The following is a 16,859-nucleotide window of genomic DNA, read 5'->3' on the forward strand; positions in this document are numbered from 1 at the left end:
AAATTGAATATATGGGGTTCTTTGATATGCTGAATCTAACCATGTGTTTAGATTTTTTATTTGTGGACCCCGTTATCAAATTGGTTCATATTGAGGTCAAAAGGGTCCAAAATTAAACTTTGTTTGATTTCATCAAAAATTGAATTATTGGGGTTCTTTGATATTCCAAATCTAACCGTGTATTTAGATTTTTAATTTTGGGTCCTGTTTTTTAAATTGGTCTACATTAAGGTCCAAAGGGTCCAAAATTAAACTTAGTTTGATTTTAACAAAAATTGAATTCTTGGGGTTCTTTGATATGCTGAATCTAAACATGTGTTTAGATTTTTGATTATGGGCCCAGTTTTCAAGTTGGTCCAAGATAGGGTCCAGTATTTAAACTTTGTTTGATTTCAACAAAAATTGAATATATGGGGTTCTTTGATATGCTGAATCTAAACATGTGTTTAGATTTTTGATTATGGGCCCAGTTTTCAAGTTGGTCCAAATTGGGGTCCAAAATTAAACTTTGTTTGATTTCAACAAAAATTGAAGATATGAGGTTCTTTGATATGCTGAATCTAACCATGTATTTAGATTTTTTATTTGTGGGCCCCGCTATCAAATTGGTTCATACTGAGGTCAAAAGGGTCCAAAATTAAACTTTGTTTGATTTCATCAAAAATTGAATTATTGGGGTTCTTTGATATGCCAAATCTAACCGTGTTTTTAGATTTTTAATTTGGGTCCCGTTTTTTAAATTGGTCTTCATTGAGGTCCAAAGGGTCCAAAATTAAACTTAGTTTGATTTTAACAAAAATTGAATTCTTGGGGTTCTTTGATATGCTGAATCTAAACATGTGTTTAGATTTTTGATTATGGGCCCAGTTTTCAAGTTGGTCCAAGTTGGGGTCCAAAATTAAACTTTTTTTGATTTCAACAAAAATTGAATATATGGGGTTCTTTGATATGCTGAATCTAACCATGTATTTTGATTTTAGACATTGGACCATAATAGGTAAATTAAAAAAATTCAAGTTCTTAGACCACATTCTTTCTGTGTCAGAAACCTATGCTGTGTCAAATATTTAATAACAATCCAAATTCAGAGCTGTATCAAGCTTGAATGTTGTGTCCATACTTGCCCCAACTGTTCAGGGTTCGACCTCTGCGGTCGTATCAAGCTGCGCCCCAGCGAAGCATTTTATTCTAGTTTCCAGAGAATAACTTGTGTTCAAGTGTATGGATCTCTCTGAAATTGTACTGCAAGGTACCATACCACAAAGGGAAGGCTGGGATTGATTTTGGGGGTAATTGCCCTAAACGTTTAGGATTCTGGGGCCAAAAAACAAGCATTTTCTAGTTTCCAGACAATAACTTGTGTTCAAGTGTATGGATCTCTCTGAAATTGTACTGCAAGGTACCATTCCACAAAGGGAAGGCTGTGATTGAGTTTGGGGGTGATAAATCATAAGGGGGTTCAAAAAATTGGAGGGGGGGATTTTTTTCCCCCTTTTTTTTGTCTTTAAAATTTTCCATTTTAAATTGGTTATTTCTGATTTATATATATAAGAAAATAATAATGATATGGTTTGAATAGGTAAATTAAAAAATTTTAAGTTCTTAGACCACGTTCATTCTGTGTCAGAAACCTATGCTGTGTCAAATATTTAATCACAATCCAAATTCAGTGCTGTATCAAACTTGAATGTTGTGTCCATACTTGCCCCAACTGTTCAGGGTTCTACCTCTGCGGTCGTATCAAGCTGCGCCATGCAGAGCATTTTATTGATTTATTTTAAAGTGTGTTTATCAGCCTTTTCTTGTTTTCACCATTTACAGGTAGTTCTACATTATCAAAATTGGTGGTATTAATTTTCGAACCTGGTAGTCTCTAAAAAATTCTAGTAATAATTATTTAATCCATATCTTTAATTTTGACTGTTTTTTTTTTAATTTTTGATTAATTATTTTAGTAGAAAAAAGAAGCTAAAAAAATCATTCACCTAGTATATGTATTGGTTAATATGCATATTTTGGATATTTGTTAATGGTTAAAATTTAATCTTTCCTTTTATTTTACATGTATCACAAAATCACACTTGTTGAAAATTTGTGCTTACTTTGGTAGATTCTCAGAAGACCCAGACAGTACAGATGAATCCAAGGTTGTAAATGTCTCCAATGATTACAGTTCTGATACACTTGAGAGCAAGGTATGAAAAATAGAAGAGTCAATATAGTTTGTTATTTAAATGGGGTAAAAATTAGCCCTTATATGAATAAATCGGTCCTTGTATGGATAAATAAGCATGTGTACTGATGACATTGCCAGGCTGATATTAATATGGCTCTTTTTGGTGGGTCTGTAATGGTCCAAGGGTTGTTACCCAATACAAAATTCCAGTTTCAAAATGTTTTTCTCTTTTGATGCATAAAATCATTTTATGGTATTTTGTAACTGTAAATGACACCAGAGAGTTTATACCATGTCCTATGTAGTGTTAAGATTTAAATAAGGAAAAATGCACAGCCTTTCTATGCAAGTTCAAGATGGGCCTTAGCACTGTTTTGGGTCAATTTCTCTGCTTCATGTTGTTAAAACCACATTAAAGAACGCTTCTTCATGGTTATATGTACAAATTTTTAACTATATTTGGCAAAGAAATCTTACAAATTATATTTGATATTGTTATAAATTGCAACTCAATGTACAGAAACAATAAAAAACTTAAGACACACTGGCAGCAAATCATGAGATAGGTTGATGATAATTTGACAGGAAATAATGTATAAATAGGACAAAGAAAGGTACTGTTAATTCAGAAATTTATGCTTGCATTTATTGATTGTTGAACATTGAACAAGAATACACAATTGCTTCTTACATTTTGAGGTAATAATGCACACTGATAATGCTGTCAAAATTTAAAATATTAATTTTGCTCCAGGAATTACAAAATATTTAGGAAAAGTTGAAAGCATGACATGCGAACATCTTCAATATCTTCATGACAATGTTGTACAAACTGTTGCCTAATACTCGTTGTTAGGAGCTACTCACTGCTTCACTCTATCTGAAATTTTTATAATAATTTAAACCACAATGTAGTTACTTAATAGAATAGATAGAAGCAGTTTTGTTGTCCCACTTGTAACAAATAAAAAATGCTAGACATTTGGATGCTGATCATGGTTAATGATCAATGTTAAGTTTTTTTTTTGTCTGGTATGTTTCTCAGATTCTATAAGCTATAGGTCAACTATAGTTGGTGTGTGGAATGATTGTAAGATGTACATGTTAGTCTAGCAGGTTTCATATGACCTTGACCTCATTTTCACGGTTCATTGGTAAAAGCAGTTTTCATAGTTTGGTCTGTTGTTCAAATACTATAGGCATTAGGTAAACTATATTTGGTACTATATTTGGTGTCTGGAATTATTGTAAAGTGTACACCTCCATCTTTCATGATTCCTATGACCTTGACCTCATTTATATGGATCATTGATAATGATTAGTTTAAATGATGCTTGTATTAAACCTTTATCTTGAAGACATTCAATAAAAATTCAATGATGATCAGTCAAGCAGGGAAATCATTGTGGTGTGTGCAGTGTTTTAATAAGTATGATTCAACAAAAAATTGTCATAAAATAGATTAATGCATAAACAAGAAATTGAAAATGAAATCATTGGATTACAAGCAGAGTAACAGCCAAACAAATTTTAAATATTCCACCCCTCCTCAGGAAAAAAAAAATGCACTATACTTATTGAAAATTTATGTCTGTCACAGCTTTTTATGCCTTATCTAGTAATGTACATTATTTCAGGGCACACCAGATGTTACAAAATTAAGAGTATATGATCTGAACGAGTCTGAGGCAGATAGTGATTACGACATGAAAACACACCCTTTAACAGGAACCAGATGTTCCACAGAAGATTTAGCAGATGATGAGAGAGAAGATACATCTGAAGCTGAGCAAGAACCAGAACCTGATTACGATGATGAACCAATAGGTAGTCAAATATACTGAAAAATATAATAAATAGAAAGATACTGTGAACACATAAATGATCAGCAAAAAAAATTCTACAAAAATTATAATACGAATGATACAGTTTCAGGAGAGATAAATTAAATCACTTACACATTAATGAACTTTCAACGTTTTGCTTTTACCTGTTTTGTGTGATGATGATGTCATAATAACGGAATGTTAGCACAGGACTTCATATTTGAAATTTTATGATTGCACAATTTACCAATCAAATATAATTTTGAACCTCATTTTCTTTGAAACAAGCATGGTAACCTATGTTTTATTTTCTGATTTTTCAAAGTACTTTTCTAGATCTACAACATATTTCAAAATCACAAAGTGACATGCTATGTGAAAACTCTGTTGACTCCCCTTGATTAGGATTTTTGATCAATTTTAACATTTTTTATATTTACTTGAAAAGTGTAAACTAATTAAATAAAAGTGATTTATTTTTAAATATTCAGCACTAGAAAAAGAAGTTGAAAAACTCTGTTCTTCCCTTATGAAAATACATCAAGAAAGGTAGAAAATGGCAGAAATAAATTGCACCAAAGTCAGCTAGAAAGGATAAATAGTGAAATAAATTATCCACATGAATAAATTGGTTTAAAGTAATACTATAATTATAGATTATCGTTGGTCATCTCAACGAGATTGATTTTCTCGCTTGAGCCGGTACGGCGAAAGTGAGAAAAGCAATCGAGATGAGATGACCAATGATAATCTGTTTATCGCTATTTTAACTATGAAGATGTTGTTAATTTCATTGACAACAGCACATGCGCCCTTAGTTTCTAGCGATAATTTTTCATATCACTCTACTGTGCTGACAGTGGAAATTATCAGTCAGTAAGATCAAATGAAAATTTCGTAAAATAGCGATAATCTGGCAATACATGATCATTTAAAAGTGATATTATGAAACCATCAGTTGATTACAAATATTTATGGCCCTTAAATGAAGAATTTTGACAAATTTATATGTTATGTCTTTAAAATAACCAAAAATAAATATAAATTATAAGTTACTAGTATGCAGGGATCTAGCTGAGGTTTCATATGGCGAAAAAATACCCTTACTGCAATATTTATGGCGCCATTTTTTTCCCCACATCAAAATTATCATGCTTGACTAAGGGTAATTAAATCAATATAGAGTTGAATACAGTTAAATGATGTTGTCTACAATCAAGTACATGCTTATAATCACAGGTACTGGTTCATATATGTTCATGTATGTATGGTACCTTTGATAATTAAACTCCCACTCCAAAGGAGGAGGGGAGGGTTTATACTGTTTTGCCCCTGTCTGCCAGTCCCTCTCAGCTGTCTGACCAAAACATGCACCAGATCAGTCAGTCAATTGTCTTTTGTCTGAAAAGAGGGGAATACATTGAACTTGGGGCAAATATTTTGAAACCGGTGACAGTATTTTGATCCCAGAGATTTTCTTTGCAACAACTTTAAAAAGGACAGCAGAGTTCCTTTGTAGACAGTAACATCAAGTAAAATTTGATAAAAGATTTGGAGGAAGGGTGGGTTTGAAGATTTAATAGTTTGCCTCCACCAAATGTTATGAAACTTGTATTAAATGCTTATTACCACAAAACACAGGTCAAGTTAAAATTTGGGTGGCATCACTTTTACAGTTCTAAGATTTATGAATTTTTCGTTTCCATTCTCTAACACCAAATGTTATGAAACTTATACACAATGCTTCTAACCACAAAACTCAGATCAAGTTCGGATTTTGGTGACGTCACTTTTACAGTTCTCTAGTTATGTCCCTTTATAACATTATATGCCAAAAGCGAGTGCATCATCTATATCCCATGGACACATTCTCCATTTATTTTCTTTTGGTTGCTTTAGGTAAAAAAGTATTTGGATCTTGGCACTGTAGATCAATTTATTTATTGGCCTCTATTTTTTTAATGCACACAAAAAGCTTTTTTAGATGAAGTGTTTTTTCATAAAATAATTTTGGTTTAAGAAAGGAGACGCAGATAACTGATAATTAGAAGACAAACTGACAAAATGCCATAGTAAAAAGGAAATACAACAGAAAGTCTTTTTAAAAAACAGTTGACAAAAAACACCATTGAAAACTACAGCCAGAGCAACTCAACGTGTAATGTCGGGGTGAACTGGGAGACTAAGCATATCCTGTCCCACATGTGGCACATGTAATGCAGCACATGTATGTACAAATTTGGTGATGAGTTCCTTTCAGTGATATCAGATTTGGGTAGGAATAACAAAATTAGAACACTGTGACGTCATCTGTGAAACAAATATTCAAAAACTGTCAACCAACTTTCAAAAGGATGACTTCAACTTTACTATTCCATGAAGTTGAAGTCCTTCTTTTTCATATATCATCATGATTCTTCTCTGCTGAAACCACTAGGCCAGTTGGAATCAATCTTTGCACAATCTTCATAGGGGTATCTAGTTTAAAAAAATATCTAGTTTAAACAAATATGTCCGATGATCCTGCAAGCCAAATAACATGGCCGACATGGATAAAAAAAGAACTTTGGAAAGATGCATTAACATTAAAAACTGTCAGACAACTTCTTTCAGGAGTTATTGCCCTTCAATGATGAATTTTACCATATTTTGAAAGAAATAATAGATAGAGAGAAACTTCGAGAACAAAAATGATCATCAAGACAAGATCTACTAAAAATACAATTACTGCTGAAATCGTCAGTCAGCTGCTTATGGGAGGTATTGTCCTTTAATGATGATTTTACTTATTTTGCCATTTTTGGTTGATACAGAAAAACTGTAAACAGCAAAAATGATGAGCAAGACAAGACATACAAATAGGTCAAACTAGTGGAAAATGTGAGATGACTACTTATAGAAGTTATTGCCCTTATATTACGATTGTTATCCATTTTTTTTCATTTTGGACAAAAATTTAGAAGATAAAGAGAAACAGTAAGATTAATCAGCAAGATACGATCAACAAGTGGTTATAGTCATAAATTATATTTTAGTTTACAGTTTTGGAGAGTTGTCATTGTTCAAGATGCACATTGAAAGAGGTGAGCTACACAGACTCTTCAGAACCTTGAGTTTTGCCATGGTGTTGCCTGTTTTTATTCCACTTATGGGTTTTGAATTCCTCCTCAGTATCCAGTGTTCTCCCCAGGGCCTTAAAGGACAGCGGGCCCGCGATGTATAATTTTTTACCGTGGTGGTATCGTTCTTACCGCGATGTATTATATTTCTCCGTGGTGCTAAAATTTTTAGTTAAAAAATCGAAAATCGGTAAAGTTTTAAACGACTTGTTAAATCTTTTCCGAGCGGTATAAAATTCCAGGTGAAATTTGACCAGTTCAAACCAGTTCAGATTGTTTACACCACGTGATCGATTTACCTTTATGAGGTTAACCTTTGTTGATTGGATTTAATCGATGTAATTAACACTTGTAAAATGATTCTTTTGTGTTTTAATTAAGAGATCATAACTTTATGATCGTAGATAACTATTTTATGGCTTCACTCACCACCTGACAAGTCGGCAAATACTTTGTACACACGACGGTACACATTTTGTACATTATAAAGTTGGCTCATTACGTATAATTGACCATTATACACTTCTCAATACTTATGTAATAGTATTATAAGTCTCTGATAAAACCATGCCCAAATTATCTTTAATTTTGACATAGTTTATATTGCATGATATTCTGGTTTCAAACTATCATAGTATCTGTCAACAAGTAATTCAAAGGGGACGGATCACATGACCCAGTTAGTTCACATAGAATACCCAAGATTATTTACAATTAACTGCAATCTATTCTATTTTATAAATAAAATGCATGACTGTACCTTCAAACTGGATATCTATATCCATATGATAATTAATGAATAACAGAAGTGATTTGCAAATTGTATCCATAAGCACATGTTAAATCTATGTGTATCTACTTCCTGTCATTTAGGCGGGAAAATAGGGAGACTTAGTTGTTGACATTGAATAGGGTTACTTATAGATCTATAGAACTAGGATAAATTTATAGATTTAGGAATTCTTTTTAAATGGATCATGACAAAAAAAGATTTAGATTTCAGTGCAGTATTAAGTCTGTATCTATGTTTGATTATTACTAAAGACAAGAAAAGTTAATATTTACATGAAATCTAAGGCAAAATGTTTTGAAATTTATGAAAAATTTCTTTTTATTAAAATTTAAGATAGAAACTGGTTCAAATAATAATACAATATTTATTCTTGTTAATTTTATATCTCCTTATGACAGGAATCCTTTCACAATACAACATCTTTCATTCTAGAAATAAGAAAGTTTTTTAAATGAACATTTTTGTTCTCTTTTGAATGATATTTTATTCTTATTGATCATTGATTTTATAAAAGATTTAATAACTTTAAATTTAGATGAATATTTTGTAATGTATCATGTTTTATTTATTTAAAAAAAATATAAAGTATACATGTCAAACTGTTTATTGATTTACTTCTTTTTTACCAATAATTTTCAATGTCTACATAACACATAAAACACATAAAAACTACAGTTACTAGAAATATAGCTAAGTGACGCGACGCGACACAACTGATTGTATGAATCGTTTCACCAAGCAGTCCACACGCGTTACCCTGGTGCTATCCAAAAATCCTGGGGAGAACACTGGTATCTTCCATTTAAAATATTGACTTTTGAATCGAGTGGAGAAATAATAATTACCGGTACTGCTGTAAAGAATTCAGAAAAGATATAATTGTTAAAAGTATAAAACTTCATTTTTTGTAAATTTATTTAAAACAGGTAAAAAAACAGAAACAGATGCAGACAGTGATGGCTATATTCCAACAGACTGTTACCCTGTTGGTTCTTCACCAGAAGAGAAACCAGTCAACAGAATAACTTATGTTAAAGGTCTCAGCAAAAGCGAGGGAGCAGTCAATAAAGACACTCATGGTTATGAGCCAATGAAAGTTAGCAGTGAACTATCCTTACCTGGTACGGGGTCCAGCACAGAGGGATCAAGTTTCAGTAGTAACCACAGCTCTGGTGCCCTGTTACCAGCAGGAACAGTATCTGATGATGACAAATCTTAAGATAGAATTAGGAAATATTAAGTAATTTCTGTGATCTGTGGCCAAGTTGAATCTAAGCTTGGACAACAAAAAAATAAAATGTGATTATTAAAATGATTAAATGGTATATGTTATATGTACATTCATGTATGAACTTTAATTAGTTAATTTCAACTCCTTGAAAGTGGCTGAACATTATCAAACAAAAATTGCACAGATTCTTCTTCTGTATGAAATTGGGTACTTGCTAATTTGATTTGTTACTTGCGTGATGGCTGGTACCATTACCAAAACATAGACTTTGCCAATTTCTAATATTATTTTTGACAACAGATGATATCAAATCTTCCTTGGAAGACTGGAACATTGTGTTATGAAGCAATTAAGTCTTTTATAGCTTTCTTAGTAATACCAAAATATAATTAGTGGATTAAGATCAACACTGGCATCAATCATACTTAGTGTGTGGAAGATGCCCCCCCCCCCCCCCCCCCCCCTGTTACTAATAATTTTAATGTTGCACATTTTTTACCTATGAATGATATGATCTGCTTAGAGCCTTTACTTTGCTGACATTGCAGTATCTAAAAACAGAAAACTTAATTATACATGTCTTATATTAATTATATTAATTATATATGCTCCTTATTTTATACTGTAAATATCTTTAAAAAATTAACATTTGTATTGATGAAAATTGGTATGTAGATTTGGTGCTTTAATCATTGACTGTAAATGATTAGGTTGGACATGCCTGTAAGATATTGACTTCAGGGATTGAATTATGTGATTGATGTGCTGCTATTTGATACTGAGTTGTAAAAGGACCCATTTCTTAACTTTATGGTGGATTTGTCAATAAATCAATAAGTCACTTATCCACAAAAGACCAAAGGACAAGGATGTGCAAACAAATACAGGTCACTTTAAGACCTTCAATAATGAACAAAACCCAAACTGTATAGTATTCTGTAAAAGGTCCCAGGATGATAACATATGAAACAGTTCAAAAGTGAAAACCAACAATCTGATTCATTACAATAAAATGAAAAACAAATATTATGGATAACCTGACTTAGGATTGCAAATAAAGAATTTGGCTGGGTTAAATATGTATGTGAATACTCAACTCTACCTAACCTGGGACAGTTGTAAAACAGTGTAACAATACAACACACCTTTTTGAAAAAGTGCTAGACTCATCAAAAAACTATGATAAATGCACAGAAACTGTAAAAAAATCTGGAAGATCAGATCTACAAATGAGTCAAACACAACAAAAATGGTTAATTGGCTTCTTATGTGATTGTTTGATCCATTTTGCCCTTTAGGCTGTCATCGTGAAAACTAGAGTAGTTCGAGAGAATACAGTACACATAAAACATAGTAAGGGTCAATGTACTTAATTGACTTAAACAATTTGTTTTTAAATGTTCTCCAATTGGATCTGCATTATATCTGGTCACAATCTAACTTAAAGAAAGATGGCTGCCATTGTTTGCTAATAGTTTTAATGTTGTACATGTATGTTGTTGCCAGGTATGGCATTCAGGCTCATTGGACCCAATAGTTTTTTCTTTCAGTTTAAAAATATCATTTATAACATGTAATTTTTTTTTCTATTTTATTGCAACGATTATAAAGTGATGGTGCTGTTGTTTATTTGTATATATGATATTTATCTGTACTTTAATTCATCTTGATTAATAACCCACCCCCCAAAAAAAATTGTATATTGATATGTATAGTTTTTGCATTATTGATTTATGCATGTAGAATGTGATTCTTTATTACTACTGATTATTTTAATAATGATTGAAAAGATATATACACATGTAATTGTGTTCTGAAAAATATAATATACCACTTTTTAAATTTTTAAAGATTTTGTCTTGCCTGTGAGGAATATGGCAGAATACAAGCATATGGATTCAAATCCAGCTGTGGTAATGCCAAGGGCGTGAACCATTTACCGGTATACAAAGCTTTACATTAAGGAGGTAAAAGAACTGAGTAACTCATAACTGGTATTCATATGCCTTAATTTTCTGTTTTGCATTTGTCCATTGTCATTGACCTCATTTTCATGGTTCAGCAACATGACAAGTTGTGAAACAACAGCCTGATTTATGTCAAAATAATAAACTAACAATGGATATAACAGACAGCAACCAATGACAACAACTGAATTACAGGCTCCTTACTTGAGAAGGCATGTACAGAATATGGCAAGGTTAAATACCTATGCTCTCAACCCTCCTGTAACCCAGGACAATATTAAGTTTATATATTGCAGGAATTTTTCAGTGATTATGAGAAATTTGACAATATTATATTTGGTATATACAATGTAGAATCATTGCATTGTATACATTTTCAAAAGACAGCTATTACCTGACCTTGACACCATTTCATGGTTGTTATCACTTTGAGTTTTTTTTTATAAGGTCCATTTCTGAAACCCCATGGGTGACTACGATATGGAAATATTGTCATCTTGGTCTTCTTCGTTTTGACTGACAGTAAAACTCTTGCGAAAGTGGGGTGTCCCTTTTGCTTTACAGATGCATTAAATTTGAAGCCTCTTCCTGTCAGAATGGTGACATTAAATCTGATGCCTTGTGTATGCTCAGCATGTTAAGAACACTTGCAACAACTTTTTGAGGGGTCTGTCGGTGACAACAATCAATCAATCCATTTCTGAGATACTTTAAGCAATAGGTCATATATATTTGGTGTATTGAATGATTTGCTAGGTTTATATGTGCATCTGACCTTGATCTTATTTTCTTGGTTCATTGATCAACATCAGCCAAGTGATTAGGTCAGTTTCTCAGATACAATTAGCAATAAGTAACCTATATTTGGTGTAATAACATAAACAGTACTAATTTTAATTAGAATGATTATATGGTGTACCTGTATGTCTGGCAGGGTTAATCTGACATTGACCTCATTTTCATGGTTCCCTGAAACTGTTAAGTTTATGGTACCTTGATTCTAAAGGGTCAATAATAAAATCAATTACGATCATTTAAGCAGGCAAGACATTTCAGCGTGTGCACTCTTTGTTTCAGTTAGTTGAGCTGCACACAAAAGTTTTAATTTTAGTTGTAAATGATATGTTGATGAAGTTAATCAGGAAATATTTACTGTTTGAAATAGTCAGTAGTTTATTTTTGTAACCAGAGATTCATATATTTGGAAAAAAATTCTTCATTTAAAAAAAAATGATGTGTTTGTGAAATTTTTATTTTTTTCATTTGCAAAATTAATTGTACTTAAAGGTTATTCTATGAAAGAATCTATGGAAGAGTTGAAACTTCCTTTAAAAATACTTTTACAAATATACCTGGCCCCTATGGTAAGCTTTAGATATTACTTGGTCTGGGAACACAGTTATCTTCCTTTGATTTTCAGTCCCTAGTGTTGACAGTGTGTTACTTGCAAATTGATTTCATGCACCTTCTAAAATTGTTCTTCATATATGCATAAATTAAGGAAACAGTGTTTACTGATTTTCAAATCTTGTAAATAGATTAGGAACAGACAAACCAAGGTAACAAACAATAACTAAATAAGTAAGTAGGGGGATGAAGTTACTGGTAAAGAAATTGGGTCATGAATTTAAAAGTAAAGTAGTGATATATGGTCCAGTTGAAAAAAGGTAAACATTGGAAAAATGAGTTTTTCTGAATCTGTCAAGCTGAGATAAAGACCCCCTTAACATAAAATTGTCCATATCTTGATTTAAGGCTAACAGACTCTCAAATCATACTTTCTTGTTTATTTGACCTATTGATACTAATTGTATTGCTTTTTTGTTATTAAATGTTATTCAGGGTTATATCTGGTCTATATACCAGCTTTTATAAGTGTTTGGTATAACTATAAATTTTCACTTCGTACTATGAACATCAAAATTATTTATTTTGTAATAATATTTCCTTTCTCTATTGGTACTGTACACGTATACCTGACAACAAAATTATTTTCATTTACCTGTGTTTAAAGTTATTGCAAATGGATGGTATTTTTGTTCGAGCATATTGTTTTTCTTTAATTGTTTAACATTTCTTACCGATATAACATGTTACTTTTATTATTCTTCCCTTAGTTTATTTATTTTGTATTTACATTGTGTCATAGGTCAAATTTATTTGTTCAGTGTATGTTCAATGGTGTTAATATGTCCTTTGATTGAGTTAAGCTATTTCAGTTGATATTTTATAGTGTGTCTTTCTATGTTGTGATGTTACACTATTGTTTCAGGAAAAAGGGTGAAGGTTTGGTACCATTAAAACATTTAAACCCGCTGCATATGTTTGCACCTGTCCTAAGTCAGGAATCTGATGTTCAGTAGTTGTCGTTTGTTGATGTGGTTCATAAGTGTTTCTCGTTTCTCGTTTTTTATATAGATTAGACCATTGGTTTTCCCGTTTGAATGGTTTTACACTAGTAATTTTTTTGGGGCCCTTTATAGCTTACTGTTCGGTGTGAGCCAAGGCTCTGTGTTGAAGACCGTACTGTGACCTATAATGGTTTACTTTTATAAATTTTTACTTGGATGGAGAGTTGTCTCATTGGCACTCATACTACATCTTCTTATATCTATTTTCTATGATTTTGATATAATTTGTACAAAAAGTAGTACAGTGTAAAAATCTAAAGGAGAAAAAGCAGGTGGGATATTTTTGATACTATAAATTCAGAAATTATTGCAAGGTTTTTATTAATGCGAATAATGCGACTGGGTGAGTATCACAATAATAAGAACTCACATTCTGATAACAGAAACATATACTGTATGCAGATTTTTTCAAAATCGCAATAATTAAACTCGCATTTTTGTCAATTCTTGAAAAATTGCAATAATAAATGCACGTAATAATTTCTGAATTTACAGTACACATATATTTTTTCTAAAAAATACAAAATAACTGTGTTCTCTGGCCACTTGGCATCCATCATACATACAATTTTCCAATTTTCATCTTTTCTGAAACCACTTTCCCAAAGCTTTTATGCCTAATGTATTGAAGGTCTTCTACAAACAATCCTTGTTTGGTTCCAAACGGATAATAAATGTAACCAAAAGAAGCAATGTTATAAAACTCTTTTCCTTTGAACTTGTAGGTTATAAAAGATGCAAAAATAGATTATATGTCCAAAATTGTAAGTTGAATTATTTGGTAGTGTAAAATTGATATCGCTTAAAACAATAAAATTATGTCAGTATTTTGTAAAAATTAAACATTTGTAAATAAGTCCAGAAATCATTCAGTTATGGTAATTTATTGTTATATGCTGTGAAATAATTGTTGTCAATAAAAGCACAAAAAATCTTAATGTTTTAATATCTATCTTAATGCCAATTTCATCATGTCCGGTAAGTTCTATAAGTTCATACATTTTCCAAATTTATTATTAAAACATTTGAAAACACAAAGTTATGGGTATGTAGAAGTAGCTCAAGTGAGTTTTTCTCATCACTTTGGGACCTTTGTCGTCTGTTAAACTGTTAAATTTTACGAGAATCTTCTCTGAAGAAACTATTGGGCCAAATTTAACAAAAAAATCATCATTGGGGTATCTAGTTAAAAAAATTTGTCCAAGGACTCAGCCTGCCAACCAAGATGATTAAACATAGAACATGGGGGTCAAATGCAAGTTTTGCCTATTATTTTGAAAACTGCTATAAATAGAGAAATTCTGAGAGGAGCTTCAATGTTCAGAATGTTGAGCTCTACCAATTATCGCTATACTTCATAACAGTCAGATGACTTCTTATAGGAGTTATTGCCCTTAAATGACAAGTTTTACAATTTTTTAAAATTTGTTCTTTTTATCGAAAAAATTATAATACTGTAAATTCAGAAATTATTGCGAGGTTTTTATTAATGCGAATAATGCGACTGGGTCAGTATCGCAATAATAAGAACTCGCATTATAATATCTGATGCATATATATGTATGCAGATTTTTCTGAAATCGCAATAATTAATCTCGCATTGGTGTTCATTCTTAAAAAAATCGCAATAATAAATGCACGCAATAATTTCTGAATTTACAGTAGTTAGACAAACTTTAAATAGCAATTTGATCAGCAAGACAAGATTACAAATAAGTTAAACATGACCAAAGTCGTCTTCATATTAGAGTTATTGCCCTTTAATGATGATTTTTACCATTTTTCTGTGTTTTTGCCTAAAATCTGAAAAAACAATAATAGATGGATTGAAACAGTAAAAAGCAAAATTGATCAACAAGACAAGATGTACAAACAGGTCAACATGACCAAAATTGTTAGTCGTCTCCTTATTGGAGTTATTACCCTTTAATAACAATTTTCCCATTTTTGCCTATTATATTGAAAACTGTAATAAATAGATAGAAACTTTTAATAGCACAAATGACGAGATCTACAAATGAGCCATATGGTCGAAATCTCGTTTTGGAGTTATTATTGCCTTTTAAATATAATTTTTTACATTTCTTTTTTTGCATTTTTTGCCTATTATCTTGAAAACTATAAAAGATACATAGAAACTTTAAAAAAGTAAAATTATCAGCAGGATAATATCCACAAATATATATGTCAACATTACTGAGATTGTCAGTGAACTGTTAATAGAGTTGTTCCCCGTTAATGCTGAATTTTACTAAAAAGTGGTCATTGTTGAAGATGCAGGTGTGCGACACATGCTCTTTAGAACCTCTAGTTAATAACACTTCAACATAGTTATTACTCAATATGAAGATTTGCATAAAGCAAATTATAGATATAGTTACAGTGGAATTCCTTGTGTCTACCGATATTGCGCATTACCTGAATTGGTCATAACTGCAATGTAACATAAATATAATTTTTCTACAGTCTTCCAAAGGGACAGCAAATGTTAGAATTGAAAAGTTCAAGCATTTCTTAATTGCATTCAATTGAATAAATTATGGTAATTTCACTTCGTAAATCATAATTTTATTTACTCAATCTTCTTAAAATGCAGATCACATGTCAACGCTTTGCTTGCAAGGTTTGTTAGCAAATTTTTCTCTGCTCAACCGTCTCTATAAGTTTTTGAGCACTCTCTTCATTAATGACGAGAGACTAGTGTACATTTAACATTAAATTTTGATAATTTACGAGTTTTTGAAGACTTCACGTGCATCAGAAATTAGGGATATATCTCGTGGTTAGACAAGGTCATGATTATCAAGTTCACGAAAAGTATGAAACATTCTTAGTGGTCACACATATAACGTTGTCATTAATTTTTAATAAAGTTTTTTTCTTGTGTGAATAAAAAGATGTGTAGGCTATGCCTCTGTTCACAATGTCAATATAGGACTTTTTCGTTTCTAATTTCTACGGAGCACAACTCCGACAAACGATCTTTTTGGAAAAATGTCCTTAAAAAGTTTCGTAGAATCGAAGCAACACTATTTTCTTACATTTTAAAAAAAGAAGAAAAGATATAAAGCCATTTCATTTTGCCATTACTAAATTGGTACCACTTGTGAAACACTTCGTCTTCAACTGAAGTTGTGCTATTGGTGTATCAGATATACCTTTTTATTTTCATCTGGGTGTGTATGCGAAATGAAATGTGAATGATTCTAAAACTTTTTAGAATGTTTCTACAATCAGCTGGTCCTCATTTTACTTAAAAGGTAACATCTTTTTAATCAAGAAGTGGGAGTTAAATCTGATAAGAACTGAAACTAGCAGTTCTTACAATCGTTTTGA

General features: G+C 31.5%; 1 protein-coding gene across 1 annotated transcript in view; it reads left to right on the forward strand.

Annotated features, from left to right (window-relative positions):
- The window catches only part of LOC127709709 (probable E3 ubiquitin-protein ligase MGRN1), a 37,271-nt gene extending 22,810 nt beyond the window's left edge, over positions 1-14,461 (forward strand). Inside the window, exons 12-14 of the mRNA XM_052215370.1 lie at positions 2,111-2,195; positions 3,814-4,003; positions 8,841-14,461. Of these exons, the coding sequence (XP_052071330.1) occupies positions 2,111-2,195; positions 3,814-4,003; positions 8,841-9,133 (568 nt within the window). The 3' untranslated portion in view covers positions 9,134-14,461. The remainder of the gene's footprint in view (positions 1-2,110; positions 2,196-3,813; positions 4,004-8,840) is intronic.
- Positions 14,462-16,859: the final 2,398 nt, after the last annotated feature.

Source organism: Mytilus californianus, unplaced genomic scaffold (assembly GCF_021869535.1).
Source record: "Mytilus californianus isolate M0D057914Y unplaced genomic scaffold, xbMytCali1.0.p SCAF_7, whole genome shotgun sequence".
In the NCBI taxonomy this organism is placed as follows: domain Eukaryota; kingdom Metazoa; phylum Mollusca; class Bivalvia; order Mytilida; family Mytilidae; genus Mytilus; species Mytilus californianus.